The following is a 24,708-nucleotide window of genomic DNA, read 5'->3' as shown; positions in this document are numbered from 1 at the left end:
CCCCACAACAAAAGGCCAGGGTGTGCACAGCCAGCGCAGGGGCCAAGTTCAAGTTCAGCCCCCTTTGGCTACAGGTAGACACCTGGGAGAGCTGACCAGGAACAAACACCAGGGGAGTGGCAGCCACAGGAAGTTCTTATCAGGGCCCTGAGTCCTGCGCTTCCTGCTCCCAAGCCCTATCCTTCCACCAGTGAGCATCCAGCAACTCCACAGATTCTAGCAGACTTTGTGATCCACGACAAAAACGGAAAAAGAGAAAGCTAAGACCATGGTACTGATGATTTCTAAAACTACACTTAATTAAAAGGGTGATCTTTATTCTACCGTGGAAGACCGTGTGTGGGGAAGGAACACCCGATGGTGGCTGGACAACTTGAACGTACGTACTTGGAAAAATTACAAAGTTAGCATGTCTTTGTAGTCCTTAAAAGTTTTTTTACTGGTCCTCATATCCAAACACAAGGGTGCCAAGTGGCAACCCAGTGAAGGTGTCATTCCAGACAAAACTAAGGAAAGCCACTTCCTCCACGAGCTGAACTACACCAACAGGCAATAAATGGGCTTCCTCCTCACAGGCTGGCAGATGAGGGGGTGTGGCCGCTCCTCCAACCCCCGAGCCCCAGAGCTCTTCCCCCAGCTTCACAACAGACCCTCATCGGGTGGCTGCATACCACAAGCCGATCTCAGAGGGAAACCCTCAACTGTCACCCAGGCCACCTGTCTACTCCTTAGGCAAGCCCTAAACCAGAATCTGCTACACAGAGCATAACTGCCAAGGAGTCTTTTAGCAGATGAGGAGGAAAGCAGGAGCAGAAATTCATAAAAAGTAGATCAATCTACATTTCCTGGACCTACAGTGGACAGAAACGTATTTTAATGTAACTAGTTTTTTGTGAAACCCCAATATTCTATGACTTACAATAAAAAACATCCTTCTGACACAGGGTCCATGCCACAGTAATAGTTCCCGTCTGTGTTTTCACCTACTAGTTACAAATGTACAAATAACAAAGTACAGCCAGAGCAGGTAACAAAGTGTCTAGACAACAGTATGCGATGGACCGGCTGCACTATTACTGCTAAGAGCAAGCGGCCCAGCTGCCGATCGAGGCTGGGTATCTGCTCTGGGGTTAATCCCCATCACGTGGCTCACAAGGATTATGCCCGGGGGAGGGCACAGCACCACTGCACCCGAATCCTTCTCTGGCTGACCATTTCCTCCCTCCAAGAAGGTTCCTCTAGGCAAAGGGTTAGAACTACCTCTGGTCACTGGGAGCTTCTTAAAAAATTGACCTTTTCATGAATCTAATGATCACCATCAACACTGTTCTTGACAGAATTATAGAGAACCACCCTTAAGGAAATCCCACTCACGTACAGAAGATGTGACAGTTTAAGCACGGTGTCCTGAAAAGTCCATTTAAAAACTGTCCAATGTTCTCGTCTTTACTGTAAAATTAGATAAGTATTCTTCTCTAGCCCTAAAATATATGTAAAACAACTCTGAAAATCTTTTAGAAGTACGTTTTTATAGGTGGATTATAATTTAGCAACACTGATAAGATAAACTGATTTATCCTAAATACCCCAAATTTAAAACACTATAGACATTAAAAATTTTATGTTAAACACACCCTAGCACATGAGCCAATCATCCACAGCTAGATACTCACCCAAGAGAAGAAAAGCATTTATCAATACAAATGCTTCTACCCGAATGCTCATGACGTCATCTGTAATATCCCCAAACAGGAATTCTAAATGTCTACTAACAAGTAAATGAATAAACAAAATTGTAGTATATGCATACACTGAAATACTATTCAACAAAAAGTAATGAACTACACGCAATACGGATGAATCTCAAAATAAATAAACTCAAAGAAACCAGACCAAAAAAAAGAGTACATATGGTATGATTTCATCATATAAAACTCTATATGTGAAAAAAATCCAATCTGGCAAACTAATCTGTATCAGGGTTTCTCAAGCTCAGCACTACTGACATTTTGGCCACATAATACTGCTGGTGGGGGGCTGCCCTGTGCACTGTTTAGCAGCATCCCTGACCCCTACCTAGAGATGCCAGTAGCAACTCTACCCCTCAGTCCTGAAGGTGAAGATGGAAAATGTCTCCAAGACACTTCCCAATGTCCCCCGGAGGGAAAAAAAAAAATCACCCTGGTGAGAACCACTGAGGCATACTGATGAAGAGCAGATCCATGGATGCCCAGGGGTGGGGGAAGGCAGCACTCAGAGGATTACAGGGGGGCAAGAAAAGCCTTCTGGGGGCTAAGGCTATATTTATTGTATATATCATATGGACATATTTATTGACTCAGTGAGGGGTTCATATACTGACACTCATCAAACTACATTTCCAATGTGTGCACTTTATTGTGCCAATTATACAATACTGTTTTAAAAGTTTCGACTCATGATTGTTAAATCTTTTTTTTTTTTTAGATTTTTTGTTTTTTTTCCCCCTTTTTTCTCCCCAAAGCCCCCGGTACACAGTTGTACATTCTTCGTTGTGGGTCCTTCTAGTTGTGGCATGTGGGGCACTGCCTCAGCGTGGTTTGATGAGCAGTGCCACGTCCGCACCCAGGATTCGAACCAACAAAACACTGGGCCACCTGCAGCGGATCTCGAGAACTTAACCACTTGGCCACGGGGCCAGCCCTCATGATTGTTAAATTTCAATCCTAACTCCAATAACCTGACTTGTAACTCCAATATAGAGTAACAAATTTGTAATCTTTCAAAGAAACTGAAGCCACAATAAGCTTCTACCTAGGCCAGCTAAATGTCTTACCAATATCCTCCCTGCTAACCAGTTCTCAGTTCTCAATTGCCAATAAACACACCATCTGACTGATTCTGGCATCCGGTCATCCACTTGATGTTCTAAATAGACCTAATAAAATAAAGACTTTTTCTGACATTCTGTCAACCTATTTCACAGTATATCGATAAAAACAAGCCTAATATACCTTAAGTACCTTCCAAGTCATTAAAACAAGATTAATTATGTTTAATATGGCTTTGGAATTGTCTGACAGCATTCTTTGAAAACTGGTAATTTATCATGTTACTGCTCCACCATCCTAGAATTATACTGTACATAAAGATAAAAAAAAAAAAAGCCCGAGTGCCCACTCCACAAAGAACTGCTACGTGCCTGTGTGAATCCCTGAATCCCCACCCTCTTAGGCCTCCACGGCATTCCCACATACAGCACTCTCACGACTCTCAGTTTGTCACTCAGGAGTGTAGCTTAAAATGGCAAGCCCGATGCCCTGAGATCCTGACCACATCTCCTGAAGGAAGTGCCCCCTCCCCAAAGCCCCCTGAGAACCTTCCCTTATGTAAAATGATTCTGCACAGAAATCCTTTCAACCCTGAGCTCCTCTAATGCATTTAAGATGTGGAGAGCACTATTCATAGCACTCTTCTAGCTGCCCGTCTACCACTTAACTACCCACGTGACTCAAGCTCTTCACCGCTCTGGTTCTTCACCAGCAAAACCAGCATAACTAACCTATTTCCATGGTAGCTGACAGGGATGCTGCGAGAACCAACAGCCTAACAAAAAGCAGCTGGTAAACGCTCAGCACGGTATCTCAGGGAGCAGTACTACAGGTGACTAGGGCCCATATCTCGGTCCGAGCCCCAACGTCATCATCTCTCTGCTAGGCCTCCGTTCCTCCACCTGTAAAAGGTTACTATCCACGCTGACGGGTCTAAAGAGAGACCTGGCACACAGTCACTGAGCCGACGGCCTATTTGTGTACCAATAATTTTCTTGAGGGGATAGGGAGGGAGCCTGATTCAATCCTGGCCTTCCACTGTGGCATATGCTGATGAGGCTTTAAAACAAGCCCACTGGCTGAGGCAGCCCAGGCGTGGTACTCATTACAGACCACCAAAGGAGCAGCTCAGCTTTCAACCTCACCACTGCAAAATATGGTCCCGGGAAAGCGCATGTGAGAGTCCCGGAGAGAAACAAGCTCACTCCTCTTTGTAGACTAGTGTCTCTGCCTGGCCATGAATAAAATCAAAGAGCAAAGGGAAAGCAAAGAGCTGGCAGCACGCATTTGATCAACCCAGAGGCCCCACTCTAATCTGGGCTCACAACCTAACCTGCTTCAAAAATGCCTTCTGCCAAGGACACAATCACTTTGTAAAGTACAGCAAACACTCAAATCACTGTAACGCAGAGAATCTGGTTTAAATAAAACACTTCAAGTGACTGTGTTTAGTGAGAGGTTACCAGGGCAGCATCCTGGAAGCAGCTAAGGCCCTGGAGTCAACACGGCCTCCCCCAGACTCTGGGTCCATTTCCTGAACCTGAGTTTTCTCAACAGCTTAAGAAAAACACTTCTCAGTTACAAAACAAAGTTGACATTAACATTACCTCCCGGGAAATCTACACTAAACATAAACGTTTTATTTTTTGAATGACCAATCCATCTCTCAGTTTTCTGATTCAGCCATAACACTACTACGGAAGGAGAACAGGTTATGTCATTGATTTTAAATATATGGTTCAACCTTTATTTAAAAATAAAAAAGAAACTCAAACCTAAACTGATATATTCCTCTAAAATGAATGCTTTTTCTCCCTGACTAAATATATTCCAACTCTGAATCTTGACTGACTTTAGATGGCATACATTTCTCATCAAAAGAAAGCAAATCCTGGGGCCAGCCGGTGGCGCAGCGGTTAAGGTTAAGTTCACATGTTCCGCTTCAGCGGCCCGGGTTCGCAGGTTCAGTTCTCGGCCATGGACCTAGGCGCTGCTTCTCAAGCCACGCTGCCGCAGGCCTCGCACATATAAAGTACAGGAAGATGGGCTTGATGTTAGCTCAGGGCTAATCTTCCTCAAAAAAATAAATAAATAAATAAAATTTCCTGCTCTCACACCCCAGAGAAAATTAACTGCAAAACAAGCTTCCTATCTCGGGCCGTCCCTCAAGGCTGCCAGCTCCCTGCCTTTTCTGCTTACAGCACACACTCCACTCCTGCTGGACACAAAGGTCAGAAGAACCAAGTTTCACTCACTCTCCATCCCTCCAGGGCTTTCAAGATAAAGATCTAAATTCCTCAGCCTGCAATTCCTCCCCCACCAGCAGGCCCCCAGTGTTCCAGCATTAAATGCTACAGCGGCCTCAGCTCTCTATAAATATGCAAAGCATATCCACAAGTCCCCAGCCTTTGGCCCCTCTCCTCTTTGCCTCTCCCCAGTCACCCTCTTTCCTCCTCCTCCTCCGGAACACCTCCCAGCCCCAGGGGTTCGGCTGGGGGGAGGGGAGCCCCTCCCTGCCCCCTACCAAGTAACTCCCTTACTTCAATCACAGCATAATTACATTACTACGAAAATATTAACTCGCCTCTCCTCTGGGCATGGGCTTTATTCTAAAGAGATTCATAAGCCAAAAAAAAAAACAAAAAACAAAAAACCCACACAGTTTTCCACTGGCCCTATGAAATACAGCTAAGTGTTGCTAGTTCCCTGAAATATCCTCTATTAAGCAGCCCTAGACTCTGAGGTTCTTTCCAACAAGGGCTATTTTCTCTCTAAAACCTTCAGGCTTTCTAATGGTCTATGTGTTGCGTTTGTCAAATGAATCTGTCACAAAATGACTATTTGAAAACGGACAGTGGAAAACAGGAAATTTGAAACATGTACCCCAGATGCTATAACCCATAACTAATTCGCCTTCTCCCCTAGCACGGTTCTAGCAGCAGTCCCTCCTGAGATAACTGCTTTGAAAGAAAAACACGGGAAATAAATGTATCTTAAAGGCCTCCTTTGGGGCCGGCCTGGCGGCACAGTGGTTAAATTTGCACGTTCTGCTTCAGCAGGGCGGGGTTCACCGGGTAGGATCCCGGGTGCGGACATGGCACCGCTTGGCACGCCATGCTGTGGTAGGCGTCTCACATAAAAAGTAGAGAAAGATGGGCACAGATGTTAGCTCAGGGCCAGTCTTCCTCAGCAAAAAGAGGAGGATTGGCAGCAGATGTTAGCTCAGGGCTGATCTTCCTAAAAAAAAAAAAAAGACCTCCAAAAATGGCCGTCAAATCCTCCTGGGCTCCCCTAGACAGACGACGGAAAAAGTCTAAACGAACACATCCCCTTGCAGAGTTTTCGACAGGAAAGTGCTGGGCACCCTTCCAGGCTGCCATTCTCTTGCCCTCCGAGGACCAGCAACCACGGCACTCTGCGCCTCCCCACCGACGGGGAGAGGGTTTACCAGCACCGCCCGTCATCCGCCGAGCGCTCGGTGACACAACGCGCTTTAACCACATTCACTTCCAATCTCCACGAACTCCGGTTCCACGCACTAGACATGTGCGGGAAGGCGAAACCCTAAGAGACACAACGTGTAACAGAAGTTTCCAGGAGCTGGGGACTGGGGGGGGAATGGGGAGTCACTGTTTCACGGCTCGTGTGCTCGGGGTGACGGAAAAGTTCTGGACGTGGGACAGTGGCGACGGCCACAACAAAAAACACAGTGCACCCGAGCCGCTGAACCGTCCCCTTAAAACGGCCCAAAATGCCAATTTCACGTTACCACAATTTAAAAAAAAGAAAAGAAAAGAAAAGAAAACTGGTGGGAAGTCACGTGCGCCCAGCCTTCCCCCCGCCTCCCCCCACGGGCGCCGGTCAGGCCGACACGTCTCCCCGCGTCTCCCCTCCAGGTGACTGTCAGCACGACGAGCGGGTCTCGCGGGGGCGCAGACGAGGCTCTAAGGCTTGGAGAAAACTTTGAACAGCCAAGGGCCCGAGTGGGAGCCCCAGGCGGGCCTCGCAGAGGTGACGGAGCCCGGGAGCGCGTGAGCCCGCGCGAGGATGTAGGCTCTCCCCCGGGAACACGGAAGAGGACGTTTCTCGCTTTTTTTCTTTCCTGCTCTTTGTTGGCTGCGCAGGGCCGATCCCCGCACCAACGCCTCCCGCGCACCTGGGAGGAGGCGGGCGCCGGGGGCCCGGGGCGGGGGAGGGGACGCGGGGGCGCCCCGAGAGGCCTCGCGGTCCTTCCCGGTTCCCACGCGCCTCCGCCACCGTTTACCGGGCCGACCACGCGCGAAGCCCCCCACGCGCGCGCTGGCTTCCCTTCCCTGCCCCCCCCAGTAGCCGGAGCGGGAAACTGAGCCCCCAGGCGATATTGGGGGGCGCGGGGAGGTAAAGCCACGCGCCCAAGGTCACCCGACAGGCGGGCAGGCCGCGACCGCGGGGTCCCTCCGGCGCCGGGCCCGCGCCATCATCCCCGAGCGCACAGGCAGGGCCCGAGGCCTCGGCGTGGGGCCGGCCCGGCCCGGAGGGCGCCGGGGACCTGAGCCCGAGCCCCGGGAGGAGAGAGCGGCGCCGCCGGGCCGCCCGGCGTCACCCCTGGCGGCCGCGGCCGCCACCGCCGCGGGCAGGCCCCGCGGGAAAGGCCCCGGCCGAGGCCGCGCCGGGGGGAGGCCGCCAACAGACCTAACGGGGCCGCCGCGAAGGCGCCCGGCCCGGGACGCGGAGCCGCGGGCTACTCACCCCTTCGGGCCCGGAGCCCCGTTGCCGCTCGGCACGCCGGGCGCGCCGCTCTCCTCCTCCATTTTGGGCTCTGTCGCCGCCACCTCGGCCGCCGCTTCGACCCCTGCCGCCATTTTCTCCGCGTCTGGGCTTTGTGTGAGGGAGCCGGCTGCGCGGCGCTGCGCCTGCGCGCTCACGTGACCCGGCGCGACCAGTAACGCCTGCGCGCGCCGCGACCGGCTCCCGCCTCGTCCCCGCCCGCCCCGGGCCACGCCCCTGCTCCGGGCCACGCCCCCGCCGCGCGCAGGTGCAGACAGGCCGCTGGGATCCATTCATTCCCGCAGCAAATTCAGGTTGGGCGCCTTCGTGATGCTCCACCGGTTCCCCAGGCCTCGTAAGGGAGGCATCTCCCCACACCCGACCCGGACACCCGGACTTCGTCACTCCCAGCTTTCTGTAATCAGAGGTGGGGAAGAGGGGCAGCGAAAGTTCTGTTTACTAAAAATATGAAGGAGTCAGCCAGGTAAGGAGGGCAGGACACGGACGGGCCAGGCAGTAGAGCTGGAGTGCAAAATGCTGTCTCTACGCAAGGATCATCCTGCACCAGGAATATCTGGGCTGTGTCCGACCTGTCTCCCTACCACGTTGGGGGCTCCTGGGTGCACATCCCGTGGCCTGAATCTCTCGCTGAACCTATCAACCAACAAACAAAACGCATGGCTGAGAACTTCGTATGTGCTCGCGGATGTTTCTTGAGCGAATGAACAAGCAGGAATCCAAACGTGATGGGAGAAATGAGCTAGACGCCAGGTGATCTCATTAACCTTAACCGGGGCTCCTTCCTGCCTGATCCTGGCTGGGTGCCTTTGCCTGAGGGCTCGGCTCCGTCCCCAAACTGGATTTCAGGGCTGTTACAGGCTATGGCCTGGGGCAGCCACGTGGCCCGGGAAGAGACCAGAGCGCAGGGGCACATTCAGAGGCCTCAGGCTCCCTTCCCCAGCAGCACCCCCCTCCCTGGTGTCTCTGGAACTTTGAAATGCTTCACTGGATCTTGCAGAAGTTCCCATCTACCACCAAACTCGAGGCTTACGAAGGGAAAGAGGGTTTTTTTCCCCCTCCTCTCTCACAGAATGACTACATTTCATCAGGCTCTGGGGAATATGCCACCTACCACACCCTCCCAGCTGCTTAATTCTGCCTGGCGATTCTGAGCCAGGGTTGAGAATTTCAGGACCAGAGAATAAATCCACCTGGTAGCTCAGCCTCTCTTTCCAGCTCCATTCCCACATACTTCCCAAACTCACCTGCCTCCCAGAATTCCCTTCTCCTGCCCATCTTCAAGCACCTCCTCCTCCCACATCACCTCCTGAACCCCCCCACCCACCAACCTTCCCTTCCTCCATGGCCCCACTGGATTCATTCTGTCTCAGTTTACCTTCCTCCTCTAGCCGAGCTCAGAGATGGCAGAAGAGGCCACAGCAGACTCAGAATCAGGGAGGCGTCCCAATGCAAAACAGGAGGAACAAGAAGCCACCTGTCTGATCCTTTCTCCCACAGTGGGTGTGACAGGAGATCAGGGACAAGCCAGGCCCTGGTTGTGAGACAAACTCTCTTCCAGGCTGGACTTCTACGGGCTGGCTGACATAACCCAACTGTGCCCAGATCCTGGGTTTTGCTATCTCTTGAACTAGTCTTTCCTTCACACTTTCCTTTTCCTTTAAAGGCATGTTTTAAAATTGTGCCTCACATCTCATGTAAATATATGCAAATATGTGTAAAGTAAATATATGAAAACTTATTGTAAAAAATAGGAGGATGATGCTATTCAAGTATAAATTCAGTCGCGCACACTGCCAAAGGCTGAGCCTGAGGCTTGCTCTCTCTTTGCTCGGGTTAAGGGTCATTTAACACAGCCTAGCAGCGCTGGTTCCGATCCTGGGCGGGGACATGGCACCGCTCATCAGCCCATGCTGAGGCAGCTTCCCACATGCCACAGGTAAAAGGACCCACAACTAAAAAAATATACAACTATATACTGGGGGGGGGGGTTGGGGGGGGAAGAGCAGAAGAAAACCAAGAAGATTGGCAACAGTTGTTAGCTCAGGTGCCAATCTTAAAAAAAAAAAAGACAGCCTAGCCCAAGCTACAACGGTCTCCTCGATGTAATTGAAAGGATTAGAAGAGATTTGCAAAGGAAACAGCTCTTTTCACGATGGCATATCCTGGGGCCTCCTGACATCATCTCCAGGGGCACTGCAATCCAAAGTTGGCCTGAAAGAGGTGGGTGCCAGGCCTGTGTAGAGAGGCGAGCTGCCATGGCCAGGAGGGCCCCTGAGCGCTGGGGGAGCTAAGGCACTTGGGTAAGACCCTGGGTTTCTGCAGACCGCCAGATGCCCACAGAGTGCCGCGCATCTTTCTAACTGCCTTTCTCTTACCCCTCTGCCCCTCCGTCACGCTGCTCCAGCAACCTCGTCTGCCATGCTGCCCCACCACAGGCCACGCATGCTCTAGCCTCCAGGCCTGTACCCTGTGCTGTTCCCTCCACTCCTGTGGCCAGGCTGGCTGCCGCTCGTCCTTCTACTCCCGGGCAGAAAGGGTTTTTCTTCCTCTGTGGGTGAGCCACATACCAGACAGGGATTCATGCCAAAATCAATAGAACATGCCAGACACTGTGCTGGCCCATCAGGGAGGTGCGATCTTGAGGAAGCGACCCCCCTGCTCCAGCCTCCATTTGCTCATCTGCAAATGAGATTCCTAAGAGAATTCGGGAACCCACCTGTCGGGGCTCCTCTGAGGATGAATTGTGGCCTGATGCAGAGAACCCTCAAAGGTTAAAAGCTCGGAAAGTGCTCAAACGGTGGATGCTGTTATGAGCACGACCATATTCTGCTGCTTTTCCTGAGTCCTCACAGAAGGGGAAGCATAGAGCTCAGCAGTGGGGCCATGCGGACCTGAGGGCAACCCAACTCCACTTTCTAGAGCTGTGGGGCCTCAGACAGAGGCTTCTCTGCTCTGGGCCCCTGTCTTGTCACCCTTAGAATGGAGGTGCTAGCTATTCCTCCCACCGATGATGGTAGTGAGAGTCAGAGGGAGGGTGCCCGTGCAGGCTCAGAGATGGGGAACCCTCCAGAAGTGTGGGCATTAGTCATTAGTAAGTATACCAGCGTGGCGGCTGGCCCATGGGAGATGCAAAGGAAGTGGAAACTTACGTATAGTGATTGTAAATCATTTATTATATAATCCCGCTACCTGCTCTTCACCTGAAAACTCAGACTTTGCTTCTTGCAGTGCGTTTCATAACAGATCCCTCAAAACCAGCAGAGGGCCTTTCTTTTCATTTTTTATTCTTTACCTCGGTGTGGTCCCTGACTCCCCTCGTGTCCCGGGTGCCTCACTTTGAGGCCTCGGTTCAGAAACGTAACTGACAAGTCCATTTTGTCCAGCAAGGCCTGCTTTTATTCATTTGGGGTGGGTTTTTGAAACGCGGTGCAACTTGATGAAGTCGAGGGTGCCGGGAAAGCGAGCCTGCCGGGTGCGGAGAAGCGCAAGAAGCTTGTGGAACCTCCCGGCCTGATGGACACCCTCGACTCACCAGGGCTACTGGCCCCGAAGGGACCGAGTGGACCTCGGGAAGAGATCAAGGTGCCTGCTCCATCCGAAGTTCAGGACCACGTCCACCTCCTCGGGTATAACGGTGTGCAAAACAATCAGTGAGTGTCTTCACACGGGATCACAGAGTCAGCTCCGCTTGGTGTCTCTTGGCCTAAAAAGCATTCTGGCCGTACAGAAAGAGTCGGGCAGTTTCCGTCCTTCCCAACGCCAGGGCATCGCCAGCTGCCCCTGGCCCCGCCAGCCTGGCCTTCACACGGGCGTCTCCTCTGCCACCTTCTTCAGGAGTCCGGCTGCCAGCAGCGGGGGCTGGGCACCCTCAGAGCCCTCCACGTCCTGGACCTTCAGGCGCACCTTCTGGTTGGTTCTTCTCCACTCGGAGTACAGCTGGCAATGGTAGCGGAAGGAGACCTGTAAGGCAGTGCAGGGGTGGGTGGGGAGGCTGGCCGGCAGCCTCCACCCCCGGGAGAGGAAAACTGGGTCCCCGGGAGAGGAAAACTGGGTCCCCGAGGCACCTGCCTGGGCCCAAACCAGGGCCGGGCTCATGCTTCCAGAAGCATCCAAGCCTTTCTCATACAGACTGTGCACTCACACCCATTCACTCTCCTGGGGCAGCTCCCCACCAGCGCTCGGGGCCCCGCAAAGCTAAGGGGGTCTGCAGCACGGAGCAAAAAACTCCCTTCTGTGTCTCAGAGGGTGGGGATGAAGTGATGCAGCCTCTTAGAAGGGGTTCCATGGCAGTCGGTCACATCGTTGCCAAAACACGGAAGCACCCAAGATGTCCTTCAGTAGGCAAATGGATAGACAGACTGTGGGACACCCAGACAATGGGATACTATTCATCTCAAAAAAGAAATGAGGGGCTGGCCCAGTGGTGCAGCGGTTAAGTGCGCACGTTCCACTTCGGCGGCCCGGGGTTCACCGGTTCGGATCCCAGGTGTGGACATGGCACCACTTGGCAAGCCATGCTGTGGTAGGCGTCCCACATATAAAGTAGAAGAAGATGAGCACGGATGTTAGCTCAGGGCCAGTCTTCCTCAAAAAAAAAACAAAGAAAGAAATGAGCTCTTAAGTCATGAAAAGATACGGAGGAACCTTAAGTGCATACGACTGAGCGAAAGAAGCCGATCTGCAAGGCTACATCCTGGATGATTCCAACTCTGTGACATTCTGGAAAAGGCAGAACGATGGAGACACTAAAAAAAATCGGTGATTGCCAGGGGCTGAGGGGATGGAGGGATGAATAAGAGAAGCACCCAAGATTTTTAAGGCAGTGAAACTACTCTCTATGATACCGTGATGATGCATCCATGTCCTGATAGATTTGTCCAAACCCAGAGAATGTGCCACACCAGGAGTGAACCCCAGTGTCAACTATGGACTCTGGGCGACAATGACGTGTCCATGTTGGTTCATCAACTGCAACAAAGGGACCACGCTGGTGCCATGGTGACTGTGAGGGGGGCTGTGGGGAGCGGACAGGGGGTACGTGGCAATTCTCTGCACTTTCTGCTCCCCATTTTGCTGTGAAACTTAAACTGCTCTAATACATGAAGTCTATACAAGACCATTGATAAAGAACTGTCAGTGGTTCATACTCTGACGAAGCAAGTTCCAAGAAATATTTGCACGGCTGGCGCCCAAAGCACGGTTCATAAAGGCAAAAAAAAAAAAAAAAAGGTGGAAAGAGAAGAAAAACATTGGAAGGAATCCCAGTGTCCATCACAAGGGATTGGCTAGATAAATATGGTCCACCCACACGATGACTGGCTGTTGGGTGGCTGCCTGTTTTTTTAAAGGACATTAGGAAAGTGAACAGCAGCAGACTGCAAAGCAGGCCTTATGATTTCATCCTATTTGTCTTAAAAAAATACATGCTGGTGGATGCACTGCAAAATCATCGTGGAGAGGGAACGCCCCCACAGCTGGAAGGCAGTGGTTCTGCCCCAGGGGTGAGACCCCGGGGGACCTCAGGTCTCCCAGCAGGGTGCTAATGCCTGCCAGGAGCCTGGAGCGACACCCCCAGGGCAGTCTCTCTCAATCCCAGGGGCTTTTTCTCGCAGTCGCTTCATCCTCCTCCCTCCCGGCCTCTCCCCGCAGCCTGGCCCACTCTGGGTGGGCTCATGGATGGTGGAGGCCACGCTCAGCACTGGGGAGCAGGTGCCCTGGTCCCCACAGAACAGAAGGCTCACATCAGGCTCAGGCTTCCCTGGCCCTTGGTGGGGCTCGGAATCTGGAACCCCTGAGACTCCGGGAGGTCGCCAGCAGGGAGCCCCCCAGCTGCCTGCTCTCCAGCCGGCGGCCACTCACCAGCGTCCAGAGGACATAGATGGTGAAGAGCGCGATGGTGAGGGCGATGAGCCCCACAGCCTCGAGCCGGCTGTGGAGCCGGAGGTGGTCCTGGGCGCCGCGCAGGCACAGCCAGCCCGAGATGGCGGCCAGTGGTGTGATGAACAGGAAGCACACCATGTCACAGCAGAGTGTCCGCTTCTCGGTCCGAGGCCCCGGGTCCCTCAGCCACTGCGGAGAGGAAGGGAGCAGGCGAGCTGCTGAAGGGTCTACCCGGCGCCCTCCCGCTGGCCCCGCTGGGGATGCGGTGCGGACCTCCAGGCCCTATGCCCCCCTCGGCTGACACCCATCTTGATCGCTGGGCCTGCGACCGTCCTCCTGCCTGGCCCCTCCCTCCATCCCTTCCTTCCTTCCTATACTTGCTGAGCCTACGAGGAACCAGGCCCTGCTGGATGCTGGGCATTTCTGCCCCCATTTACAGATGGGGGAAACTGAGGGCACGGAGGGGCTGACTCATTTGTGCAAACTCGCATGGCTAGTCATCCACAAACCCTGGACTAGAACCGAGGAAGTCTTGCCCCAGGGCCTGTGTGGCCTCAGCCGCTATGCTCCACTGCCTGCCACAGATGACGGGCCAAGAGATATGGGCTTCACTCATGGAACTCTGGAGAACAGAACAGAAAGGGTCCCTGCCAAACCAGAACTCCCTTGCTAGTCAGGAGAGGTATGAAGTGGGGTGGATGGTCAGGGAGGGGAGGCCCTGCTGTGGAGAGCTGAATGAGCAGGAGAAGCCACATGAAGAATGGGGGAGATGGCACTCCAGACTGCAAGAATGGCATGTGCAAAGGCCCTGAGGTGGACGTGTGTAGATTAGACAAAGTACAGTGGGGACGAGGCTCGTGTGGCTGGAGCTCGAGGTAAGAGGCGGACAGGTGCAGGAGGGGCTGGCTCTCCCTCCCACCGTTCTCCTAAGAGCCCAGCTCCCAGGTGGGCCAGGAGCCTTTCACATCTCAGCCCAGGGACATTAGCCTGTAGCTCTCAGCCACCCCCCTGCCAAGGAGGGCAGGGAGGAGCTGGAGGGCATCCAGCCAGCCGGGAGGGCCCTGGGGAGCAGCAAGGCACCCGCCAGGCCTGGGAGTGCCCTATCCCACCCCATCACACTCAGGCTAAAGTCGAAGCTGGGTGTGGCCGTTCCCGCCTCCTTCTGGGCCGCCTTCCTCCTTTAACTCGTTCCACTCCAGCCACTGGGCATCAAGGACACCAAGCTCCTCGTGGCCTCAGGGCCTCTGCACTTGCTGTGCCCTCTGCCAGGACCTCCCTTCCCTGGGTTCTGCTGGCTCCTCATTCCTCAGGTCTCGGCTTCAGGGGGTCACCTGAAGTGACCCAAACAGGGAGGGGGCCCAGGGTCTGGCCAGTCTGGAACCTCAGGCCTGGTTCCCCACCTCCATCAGCAGAATCTCCGGGGGGCAGGAGGGGTCCACCCGACAAGAGAAGCCACTGCCCCAGGCCCAGGGCAGTCCCCGCCTCTGGTCCCCGCCACCCGCACCAGCCTCAGCCTCCCGAGCGTACCTCTATGAGGGGCCGGGGACATTTCTCCACCACAAACTCCGTGTGGCACAGCTCGCAGTAGCTGGTGTTGGACGAGGAAAGCCACCTCTCTAGACAGCTCTTGTGCACGGCGCCCAGGGTGCCGGTGCAGCCACACGGAGACAGCAGGCTCTCCCCGTTGGCTCCCTCATGGCAGATGCGGCAGAAGGGACCATCGCTGGACACACAAATAGGACACATGAGCAAGGACCAGGCTTCCTGCTTATGCCTGCTCACTACCTGCTGGATCACGAACTCAGCACTGCCCCTCTGCTGCCACTTGGCAAACTTCTACTCATCCTTCAACACCCAGCTCCAAATGTCCCTTCCTTTGGGAAGCCTTCCCAGATTCCCACAGACGGAGTGATGTGCTCCTCCCCAGGGTTCTGGTGGCACCTTTTTAGGCCCAGGGTGAGCATCTCTTGTACCTGCCTGCCCAGTGTCTGCTCCTCCTTTTCCTGCAATACCACCTTCAATGTACTGGGTAACCACCCTGCTCTCAACCCTTGGTCCTCAGGGACTAGGGCAGAGCTGATGACACCGCTGATGACTTCAGACCTGACCAATCAGAACACTACACACTCCTGGTCACAAGGACCAACTCAGGGAAGGGCATGTGTGATGCAATCAGAGCCACTGGGAATTCATTCCTGAAATTCTTTTTTTTTTCCCCCCACTAAACTCCAGAACCACAGGCAGCGTGGCTGATGTTAAGTCTGGAACTGCTGGCAGCAGCCTGGTCTCCACGTGGAGTCTGTGAATGATGCCAAACAGAGGAAGGCAGAGCCAAGAGACGGGCAAGGGTGGATTCTCAAGGCCATCATCAGAGGCTCTGGATCTAGCCACACCTGAAGGCTGCACTACCCAAGAAACCTGAGCATCCAAGGAAAACAACTTCCCGCTCCTGTGCTCTTGTGAGGCTCGGAAAAGAGACATAAAAAGCATCCCCAGGAAGCTGCTTCGGGGAAGTCTCAGCCCCAGCAGGGTCTCTGGGGATGCTGGGTCCTTCCTGGGGCGACTCAGGAGGCTGGGGGAGTGGCCTTGGTGGGCCCAGAGGCTGTCCAGCACATGAGTCATTGTTTTCCAGACACTTCTGTCCGGAGAGCCACTGTAGGAACACACGAAGGGGGCGGAGCAGAAGAGCTGTTTCCCAGATAACGCCAGTTTCCCCTCCCAACTGTTTCTACACTTTTCTGAGCGTGGCTGGCGGTGGGCGGGGCCTGGCTGCCAGAACACAGGCGCTGGGCAGACCCCTCACGTCTGCTGTGCCGGCAGCCCTATGCCCCCCTCCACTCTGACCCCTCGCTTCCCAGACACACACCACGTTCACAGGGGAGCAATCCCTCCTCCGGAAACCAACCCCAGGAAGTGGAAGAGATGAGAACCTCGGGGCAGAGCCACGTCAGTTTGGGGTTTGTCCCGGGCATCCTACTCGGGAAGAGCAAGTTCCGAGAAAACAAAACAGAAACGGATTTGTTATGGAGCATTTACGGACTGTGCACTACACAAAGGGCAACACGGGGATTAATTTGTCTTGTTCTCGCAGGGAGCCTGTGGAGAAGGTGCTGTTTCTGCCCCCATTTGACAGACAGGGAAACTGAGGCATCGAGGGGTTCACTTGTGTGTGCAAACTCACACAGCCAGTAGACCACAGAGCTGGGGTTTGAACCCAGGAAGTCTGGATCCACGGCTTGTGTACTCTGAGCCACTAGGCTATGCTGCCTGCCACAGACAGTGGGGCAAGAGAAAGGGGCTTCGCTCACAAAATTCCAGCAGGAAAATGACGCACCCGATACAGATGAGAAGGAAAAGGGATGGGGGAGCAGGGGAGATACCACAGACTCCCATGGGGCTGCCCAGGGATGCTCCACGAGCAAGAGGAGATGGGAGATGGGGAGCGAGGGAGGGAACAGAAGCCGTGGGGAAGGCTGGGCAGAAGGGCTGGGGATGCGGCAATGCTGGGGCAGCTTCCAGAAAGGCCCGGGCCCGCTCACAGCCTGGTGGGCAGAGTGCCGAGGGCTCAGAGGGGTCCAGGGGCCCCACAGCCTGGCCCCAAGCCTGAGTTTCTGTAGATTGTCTTGGCCCCAGAGACGCCTCCCGGCCCTTCCTCTCTGGCCTCTGCTGGGTTCAGGGTCCAGAACTTTCCGCCCCACCTAGTCTCTGCCATGTGCCCCCAGGGCCCCAGGTCTCCTTGGAAGCCAGATAGAGGGCTTGATTTTTAGGAAGGCGCCGGCTATGACATCCTTGAGCCCCACTCCTGCTTACTCTCTGTTGGCAGGCTGGCTAGAAGGAGTTACAGGGCGAGGGCAGGGGACGGTGACCTGCCTGCGTGGCCTCTGCCAACCCCAGCACCTCCCAGCGGCAGCAGCGGCCGGAAGATCCTCATTTGCTCCCGGGGAGGCTGTAGGGAAGGCCACATCCCTGGATGACGACAGCTCTTGGGAGAAACAGCAGCCTGCTCTCTGGGACAGGAGGTCCCGCCCTGGCCTTCAGCCCCGCCAGGTTTGGGTTGAGTGGCATCAAAAGGCAGACGGGAGAAGCCGCCGGCAAGGAGGCCAGAGCAGCTCAGGAGGCCCTGTGGTCTCAGCGGGCATGGCCGTCCCACCCGCCGCTCGCCTGGGTCTCTGGGGACTGCAGGAGAGGCTGCTGGGACCCAGTGAGCTCCTCCTCCCCGAGTCACTCCCCACCGGAGTGGGGGTTCAAGCCTCAGCCCTGCTCAGGGACACTGACAGGGGTCCGCCTCCCTCTGGGCCTCAGTTTCCCCAGCTGTCAAGAGGGAGAGTGGGGCACGGTGGGGTCAACTCACTTGGCGCCCCTCAGGAACTCCGTGTAGGGAGACCCCAGCTTCCGTCAGCTTCCTCCTGGGCCGCCTGTCCTGGCAGTGCTGGCTGGGAGGTCCCAAGAGTGCTCTAGCTCCCAGCCTGGCTGGACCAGCAGAGACAGACCCCATCCTGACTTCAAGGGTCTGATGGAGACGCAGAGCTAAAAACCAGCACCCTGGAGGAAGCCCAGAAGCCCAGAAAGAGAGTTCCCGCTCTCATGGGGCGCAGGCAAGGCTTCCCGGAGGGCGCGACGCCAGGCAGAGACAAAGAGCATGAGCGCTGTGAGCTCCCTCGAAGCCCTGCGAGGCCTCCCCTGCTTCTCTTCCTGTCTGAATGAGAAGCTTCTGAACTAATCCTGACACCTGCGACACCACGGGTGAATGGAAGGCATTACGCTGAGTGCAATAAGCCAGGCACAAAGGGACAAATACTATATGATCCCACCTGCACGAGGGCCCAACAGGAGTCACGTCCAGAGAGACAGAAAAGAGACGGTGGCGCCAGGGGCCAGGGGAGGGGTGGGGAGTTTTGTTTCATGGGGACAGACTTTCAGTTTGGGAAAATGAGAAAGTTCTGGAGACACATGGAGGGGATGGTTGCATAACCACGTGAATGAATTTAATGCCACTGAGCTGTGCGCTTAACCATGGTTAAGGGGCTGGTCCGGTGGCACAATGGTTAAGTTCGCATGCTCCCTTTCAGTGGCCCGGGGTTCACGGGTTCGGATCCCAGGTGTGGACCTAGCACCACTCGTCAAGCCACGCTGTGGTGGTGTCCCACATACGAAATAGAGGGAGACTGGCACAGATGTTAGCTCAGCAACAATCTTCCTCACGCACAAAGAGGAAGACTGGCAACGATCTTGGTTGAGATTGGTGAGGGCCAATCTTCCTCACAAAAAACAAACAAACAAACAAAAATAGTTAAGACGGTACATTTGATGTTAAGCATATTTTACCACAATAAACAAAACTGAGGGGAAAAAGCTTATGAATTAAATCATAGCCAATAAACACAGCAACAACAGGTAAAACTTGAAAAACTGAAAGAAAAAGAAATCACTTAGAATCCTACTCCTCCAGCCAATCTGGTAACTGTTTGAAATCTAAGTGAGTTAAAATGGATTCCAATTTGTGTGGGGTTTCCTTAAAACCTTCTTTGGAAGTGATGACCAATGAGTGAAGCAGGCTGATTCTGCTCACAGGTGGGTATCGAAGGCCAGCACCAAGGTTTTTTTTTTTTTAGACATGCTTTTTGGTGAGGAAGAGCGGCCCTGAGCTAACATCTGTTGCCCATCTTCCTCTTTTTTTTTTCCTCCCCAAAGCCCCAGCACGTAGTTGTATATCCTAGTTGTGGGTCCTTCTAGCTCTTCTATGTGGGACGCCACCACAGCATGGCTTGATAAGCAGTCTGTAGGTCCAAACCTGCGAACCCTGGGCCGCCGAAGCAGACCGAGTGAATGTAACTGCTACGCCACAGGGCTGGCCCACCAGCAATGGGTTTTAAATACTTGTATTGAATGCTTGTGAGGCAGCCACTCCTGTCCCAGGCTTTATGTGGACCATGGCAACGTGCTTTCAGAACTGCTCCGGGAGGAAGGTATCCCCATCTTAGAGACACCGGGGTAAGTGTCTTGTCCTGGGTCACACAGGGAGAGAGGTCTCCATGCAGGATTTGAGCCCAGGCACCGTGAGCCCACAGCCTACACTCCTACCACCTCTTTATACTGATTCGCCAAAATCTGAGCTCCTCGCCAACGTTTAATCTTCAGCTTTCACGGCGTAATCTGGAGTTTCTGCTTTTCCTAAAGAATCAGGCCCCGCCAGCCATGGGCCTCCTGGCCTCCCATGGGGTAGTGACTCATTGAGCCCTTTCTCTGGGAATCTGCCCACCTGCCCCTCCAGATGGTTGGACTTCTGACCCCAGACTGGGAGGAAAGCACTGGGCCCAGAGAGCCAAGCCACTGAGGACAGACACCTGCTCAGTCCTCACTCACCTCGGCCCATCCAAGGCCCGGATGACAGTGGAGAGGAGCCGGCCGTCCCTTGATGTCACCTGTGCCACATACTGGGGTGGCCCAAGGCCCGTGGCCTCCACGATCTTGGAGAAGGAGGGGCTGCCGGAGCAGTCGCACAGGGAGCCGGGGAGGTGGCAGCATTCACCCGTCGTCATGGCCACAGGGAGCCCTGTGTCCTCAGGGCCCAAGGCCCATGGTCCCAGGAGCCTGGGGAGAGGCGGGCAGGGAGATTAAGGGCAAGGTCAGTGAGGCAGACACAGACTGAGGTTTGAATGCAGCTCTCTGAGCCTCAGTGGCCGCATCTGTGAGATGGGGGTATAGGGTGAGGATCCAGTGAGGACCCCCGAGCCCAGGCCTGGGGCACACCTGAGGCTCTAACTCTCCTAAGAAAGGCCAGCCGGGTCCAGCCCTCAGTGCTCGCAGGCTGCCCCTAGCATCACCTTTCCAGAGACGGTAACAGCCCCCCCACAGTTGTTGAGCACCTGCTGTGTGCCCGACCCTGTGCTTGGCGCTTTCCTGGGCCGGAACCATGCCCGCCAGCCATGTAGTCTTGTTTTCCGCAGACCGGACTCCCAGTGCTGGGCTCAGAGAACAGAGCCTGCCTCTGAGTGGGGCAGAATGAGCTAGAAACTGGGCCCCGCGGACCAAGATGGTGAGTTCCCTTGACCCTTCTGGTTCTGGGCCTCTCGCAGGGCTCTGAACTCCTTGATACCTCAGGCCATGAAGGAAGTGACCCAGGCTGGAGAGGACCAGGGAGGCCTCTGTCCCCGCCAGAGCAGCTGCTCTAAGCCACGTCTCTGTCCCGGAGGAGAGGCCTGTGAGCAGCAATCTCAAGTCTGCTCTGGTGGTGACTTCAACAGGATCCGCCCCGACCCCAGGTCTGACCTGCCAAAGGGATCCTTGGAACCTCCTCCTCCATCCCTCCTCCATGCCTCCTCCCCAATCCCTCCTCCTCCATCCCTCCTCCAACCTCCCCCATCTCTCCTCTATTCCTCTTCCAAACTCCTCCCCATCCCTCCTCCAACCTCCTCCAACCTCCCCCATCCCTCCTCTATTCCTCCTCCAAACTCCTCCCCATCCCTCCTCCAAACTCCTACCCCATCCCTCCTCCAAACTCCTCCCCATCCCTCCTCCAAACTCCTCCCCCATCCCTCCTCCAAACTCCTCCCCGTCCCTCCTCCAAACTCCTCCCCCATCCCTCCTCCAAACTCCTCCCCATCCCTCCTCCAAACTCCTCCTCCTTCCCTCCTCCAACCTCCTTGCTCCATCTAGCCAGTGAGACTTGTGCATTTCCCTCTGAGAATTTCATGAGAGTAACAGAGGCCTCTCTAGACGCCCCCTGGAAGCCAATACAGGTGTCCTAGAGCTAAGGATCTCCGTCTCCAACTGGTCTCATCCTCAGGCCTTTGTCTCCGGGAGCTGTGGCCCAGAGACCCCAGCAACACTCACTGAGGTGCCCCCACCCTCGGCTTTTACCAAGCCCTGCCCGTCAAAATCTGAGACCCCAAGAGAGAAGAAAAGGGAGAAAAGTAGTGTAAGTCATTGACGAACTTTTTGCGCCAGGACAGTCTGGCAACAGATCAGCGCCCTCTGAATAGCTCAGTCAGAAGCCCTCCTGACCCAGCACCCCCTTCCGGGCCTCCACCACTGGGCCGCTGCAGGCCAGATAAGCCACGACAGGCGGCCCTCCGTATCCACGTGTTCCACCTCCGCGGATTCAACCATCCGCGGATCAAAAGGCCTACGATGGTTGCGTCTGTACTGAGCACGGACAGACTGTTTTTTCTTCTCATTATTCCCTGAACAAAACGGTATCACACCTATTTCCACAGCATTTCCATCGTATTAGTTATTAGAAGTGATCTAGAGATGATTTAAAGTACATAGGAGGATGTGCAGAGGGTAGACGCAAATACCAAGCCATCGTCTATAAGGGACGTGAGCATGCGCAGATTTTGGTATCTGCTGGGGTGGGGTGGGGTGGGGGAGTCCCTGGAGCCAATGCCTCGAAGATACGGAGGGATTACTGTATCGCCCTGAGTCAGGAGCCCCGGGGGAAGGCTGCGTGACCGAGATAACACGCTCGCGGGGCAGCGGCCAGGCCTGGCCTGTGGTGTGTGCCCCTGTCCCTCCTGAGGGCCTGCGACCAGAACTCCCAGCTCTGAGGTCAGCAGGGGAGACCCAGGGCTACTGGGGGAAGGCACACAGAGGGGAAGCTACTCCTCCTGCCCCACAAAGGACCGGTCTGAACGTTTCTGCAAGTAACTGGGCCTTATAAGAAGCATCAGGGGCCAGCCCAGTGGCGCAGCGGTTAAGTTCGCTTGTTCCGCTTCGGCAGCCCGGGGTTCACCAGTTTGGATCCTGGGTGTGGGCATGGCACTGCTTGGCAAGCCATGCTGTGGTAGGCGTCCTACATATAAAGTAGAGGAAGATGGGCACGGATGTTAGCTCAGGGCCAGTCTTCCTCAGCAAAAAGAGGTGGATTGGCAGCAGATGTTAGTTCAGGGCTAATCTTCCTCAAAAAAAAAAAAAAAAGAACCATCACAGCTCCTGTACATGTTAAGCTCTGCTATTTTTTTTATTCTTAGAGGAAAACAAAAACCCATCTGGTAAATCTGCTAACACACCAATGAACAAAACAACCCCAGCAGCTGTTCTTTATTACGGACCTACTGTGTGCCAGGTGCCAAGCTCACTGAGTCTAAATAGTTCTTATAAGTGTCCTCTGCAAAGGTCACCTCCCCTGGGAGGCCTTCCCTGACCACTCTGGCCACCATTGGTGTCCACATTACCGCCGTCCCAGAATGCGCCCCTCTCCAAAAACGCCCTCGGTGTTGGTTTACTGTGTAACCGCCTCTGTCCTCCGTGCTTCCGTGAGCTCTGTGAACGAGGGACCAGGCTGGACTTGCTCTCCGACACCCCCAGCGCCTGGCCCTGCGTCTGGCACAAAGTGGCCATGTTAATTGTTGCTGCGTTCATCTCTTGGCCCCTACTCTGTGTCACAGCAGTGGCAGAACCAGGTCTCTGGACCCCAGAGGGTCTGCCAGCGCCCAGGGGAAGAATCAGAGATGTTTAGAGGCTAGAGGTCTGTGCAAACCACAGAGGCTTGGGCTTACAAGAGGCCAAAGTCGAGACTGGCCCCAAGGATGGGGTGGCTGCAGGCTAGGCTCAGCTCTGGAGCTGCAGAGATGGGGGCTGAGCCAAGGTCCCAAGCAAACCGGGCCCAGTGCCCGGGAGACAAATTTCACCAAGTCTTCACAACAAACCTATGACATAAGTCCAATAAATGACCCCATGTGACAGCTGAGGAGACTGAGGCTCAGAGAGGGGCAGCTACTTGCCCAAGGTCACACAGCTACGAAGAGACAGCACCAACATTTGAACTTAGTCCACTGAGTGGGTCTGGGACTCAAGACCCTTGAGTTCTTTTAAGTCCTGACTCTGGCCCTGATGCTGTGTGTCCTAGGACAAGTCGCTTGGCTTCTCTGGGCCTCATCCTTCTCCTCTGCCAAATAGGTTGACGGAGTTGGTGGACTGAGTCTGCTGAGGGGCTTCCTGAGAAGGAGCCCCCAGGCTCGATTCCTTGGCTAGGCATGTCTGGGGTGGCACTGGGACACCAGAGCCTTTCCACACCTGCCCAGCCTCCTTTTTCTGAGGGCAGGAAACTGAGGGCAGAGGACTCCGAGGACCCTAACTCCTCACAGTGTCTCTCAGGCCAGTTGCTTCACTCTCTGTGCCTCAATTTTCTCATCTATAAAATGGGGGTCACAATGACACCCAGCTCAAAAATCCGTAAATATGAAGAAGTTGGTAAATATTAGCGCTTGTTACAATCACCGCCATCAGCTTACAGAGCTGTTGAGGGGGTTTGATGAGACAAGGCACAGTCAGCACCTGGCATACAGTAAGTGTTCGATAAATGCTCACCATAATTATTTTTCAGGATGAAGGTGGAGCCTGCGAAATGCATTCATTCCCCTTCACTCACCAAGGAGAGGCTTCGTCACTGGAGGCCAGGTTCTAATCCTAGCTCTGCTCTCATTTGCTGTGTGGCCCTGGGTAAAAGACTTGACGTCTCTGAGCCTCGACTTCCTCATCTGTCTAACGGGAAGCTTCCTAGCACTTCCACCTCCGACGGTCCCTGGAGGACTAAATGAGTCAGTCACATACATCCTGGCTACCCAGTTTGGGGCACCCACTAACAGCCAGGCGCTCTGCTTTGTACACATTCCCGGCTCATGAGAATATTGACTCTTTTCCAGGCACAGCCCCTCTGAGAGGGAGGTTGGGGAAGGACACTGACCGCTTATGGACCGCCTACTGTGTGCAGGGCACTTTCCTCCTCCGCCACCTCCAACAGCCTCATGAGATCGGTGCCGGGATGACCCGGTTTCACAGATGGGGAAACCAAGGCTCCGAGAGGCGCCTACTGTGTGCCGGGCCCCGAGACCTGCCGCCGCCCTGGAGACCGGACTGCGAGCCCCTCGTCCCGGGGAAGGCGGAGGCCGAGGGTGCGAGCCCGGCCGTCCTGCCCGGGGGCCAGGCTCGGGCCTCGAACCCCGGGCCGACCCGCGGACTGGCGCCCCTCGGCCCCGCCCGCTCGCGCCTACCTGATCCGCGGCCGGGCCGGGCGGCCGCGCAGGCCCCTCCGCTCGCCCCGGCCCGGGTCCCGGCCCGGCCGGTCCAGTCGGCGCCGCTCGCTCCGCTCCGGCCGGCACCTGCGTCCGGACACCGCCCGCCGGGCCGACGGCGAGCGGGCCAATGGCGACCGCCTCTCGCCCTCACTGGCCAATCGCCGTGCACGTCCCGCCCTGGGGGGGCGGGGCCAGAGGCGACGGGGACGTCCTGGGCCGCACAGGCCCCGCGG

The 24,708-nt window shown here is 55.0% G+C and overlaps 2 protein-coding genes across 10 annotated transcripts in view; both read right to left on the bottom strand.

Moving 5' to 3' along the window:
- Positions 1-24,708, bottom strand: part of HNRNPM (heterogeneous nuclear ribonucleoprotein M) — a 103,468-nt gene that overhangs the window by 29,387 nt on the left and 49,373 nt on the right. For 2 of the 8 annotated variants that reach the window (XM_014861939.3, XM_014861944.3), the window contains exon 1: positions 7,539-7,721. The exons of the other annotated variants lie outside the window; for them this stretch is intronic. In XM_014861939.3, coding sequence (XP_014717425.1) covers positions 7,539-7,651 — 113 coding nt within the window. In that variant the 5' untranslated portion in view covers positions 7,652-7,721. Of the gene's footprint in view, positions 1-7,538; positions 7,722-24,708 lie in introns of those variants that run through there. 8 annotated transcript variants of the gene reach the window in all.
- Positions 10,728-24,611, bottom strand: MARCHF2 (membrane associated ring-CH-type finger 2). 2 transcript variants are annotated; one of them, XM_044752783.2, is made up of 5 exons: positions 24,452-24,611; positions 19,821-20,048; positions 14,985-15,180; positions 13,437-13,646; positions 10,728-11,537 (listed from the first exon to the last, which is right to left on the bottom strand). In XM_044752783.2, exons 2-5 carry the CDS (start codon positions 19,994-19,996, stop codon positions 11,379-11,381), a joined length of 741 nt encoding a protein of 246 aa, XP_044608718.1. In that variant the 5' UTR covers positions 19,997-20,048; positions 24,452-24,611; the 3' UTR covers positions 10,728-11,378. The 2 variants fall into 2 exon arrangements, with proteins under 2 accessions (XP_044608718.1, XP_044608719.1); XM_044752784.2 differs by having other exon boundaries at positions 10,728-11,513; positions 24,452-24,586.

Source organism: Equus asinus, chromosome 20 (assembly GCF_041296235.1).
Source record: "Equus asinus isolate D_3611 breed Donkey chromosome 20, EquAss-T2T_v2, whole genome shotgun sequence".
NCBI classification, from domain to species: domain Eukaryota; kingdom Metazoa; phylum Chordata; class Mammalia; order Perissodactyla; family Equidae; genus Equus; species Equus asinus.
Note: the sequence above shows the minus strand (reverse complement) of the source record. Positions and strands in the feature narration are given on the sequence as shown.

Excerpts from the sequence above, each read along its gene's own strand:
- MARCHF2 (XM_044752783.2), bottom strand. The coding sequence starts at position 19,996 with ATGACGACGGGTGAATGCTGCCACCTCCCCGGCTCCCTGTGCGACTGC. Across the intron at positions 15,181-19,820 it reads CGGGCCTTGGATGGGCCGAG|CGATGGTCCCTTCTGCCGCA; the intron begins GTGAGTGAGGAC and ends TTGTGTGTCCAG. Across the intron at positions 11,538-13,436 it reads TCTATGTCCTCTGGACGCTG|GTCTCCTTCCGCTACCATTG; the intron begins GTGAGTGGCCGC and ends ACTGCCTTACAG.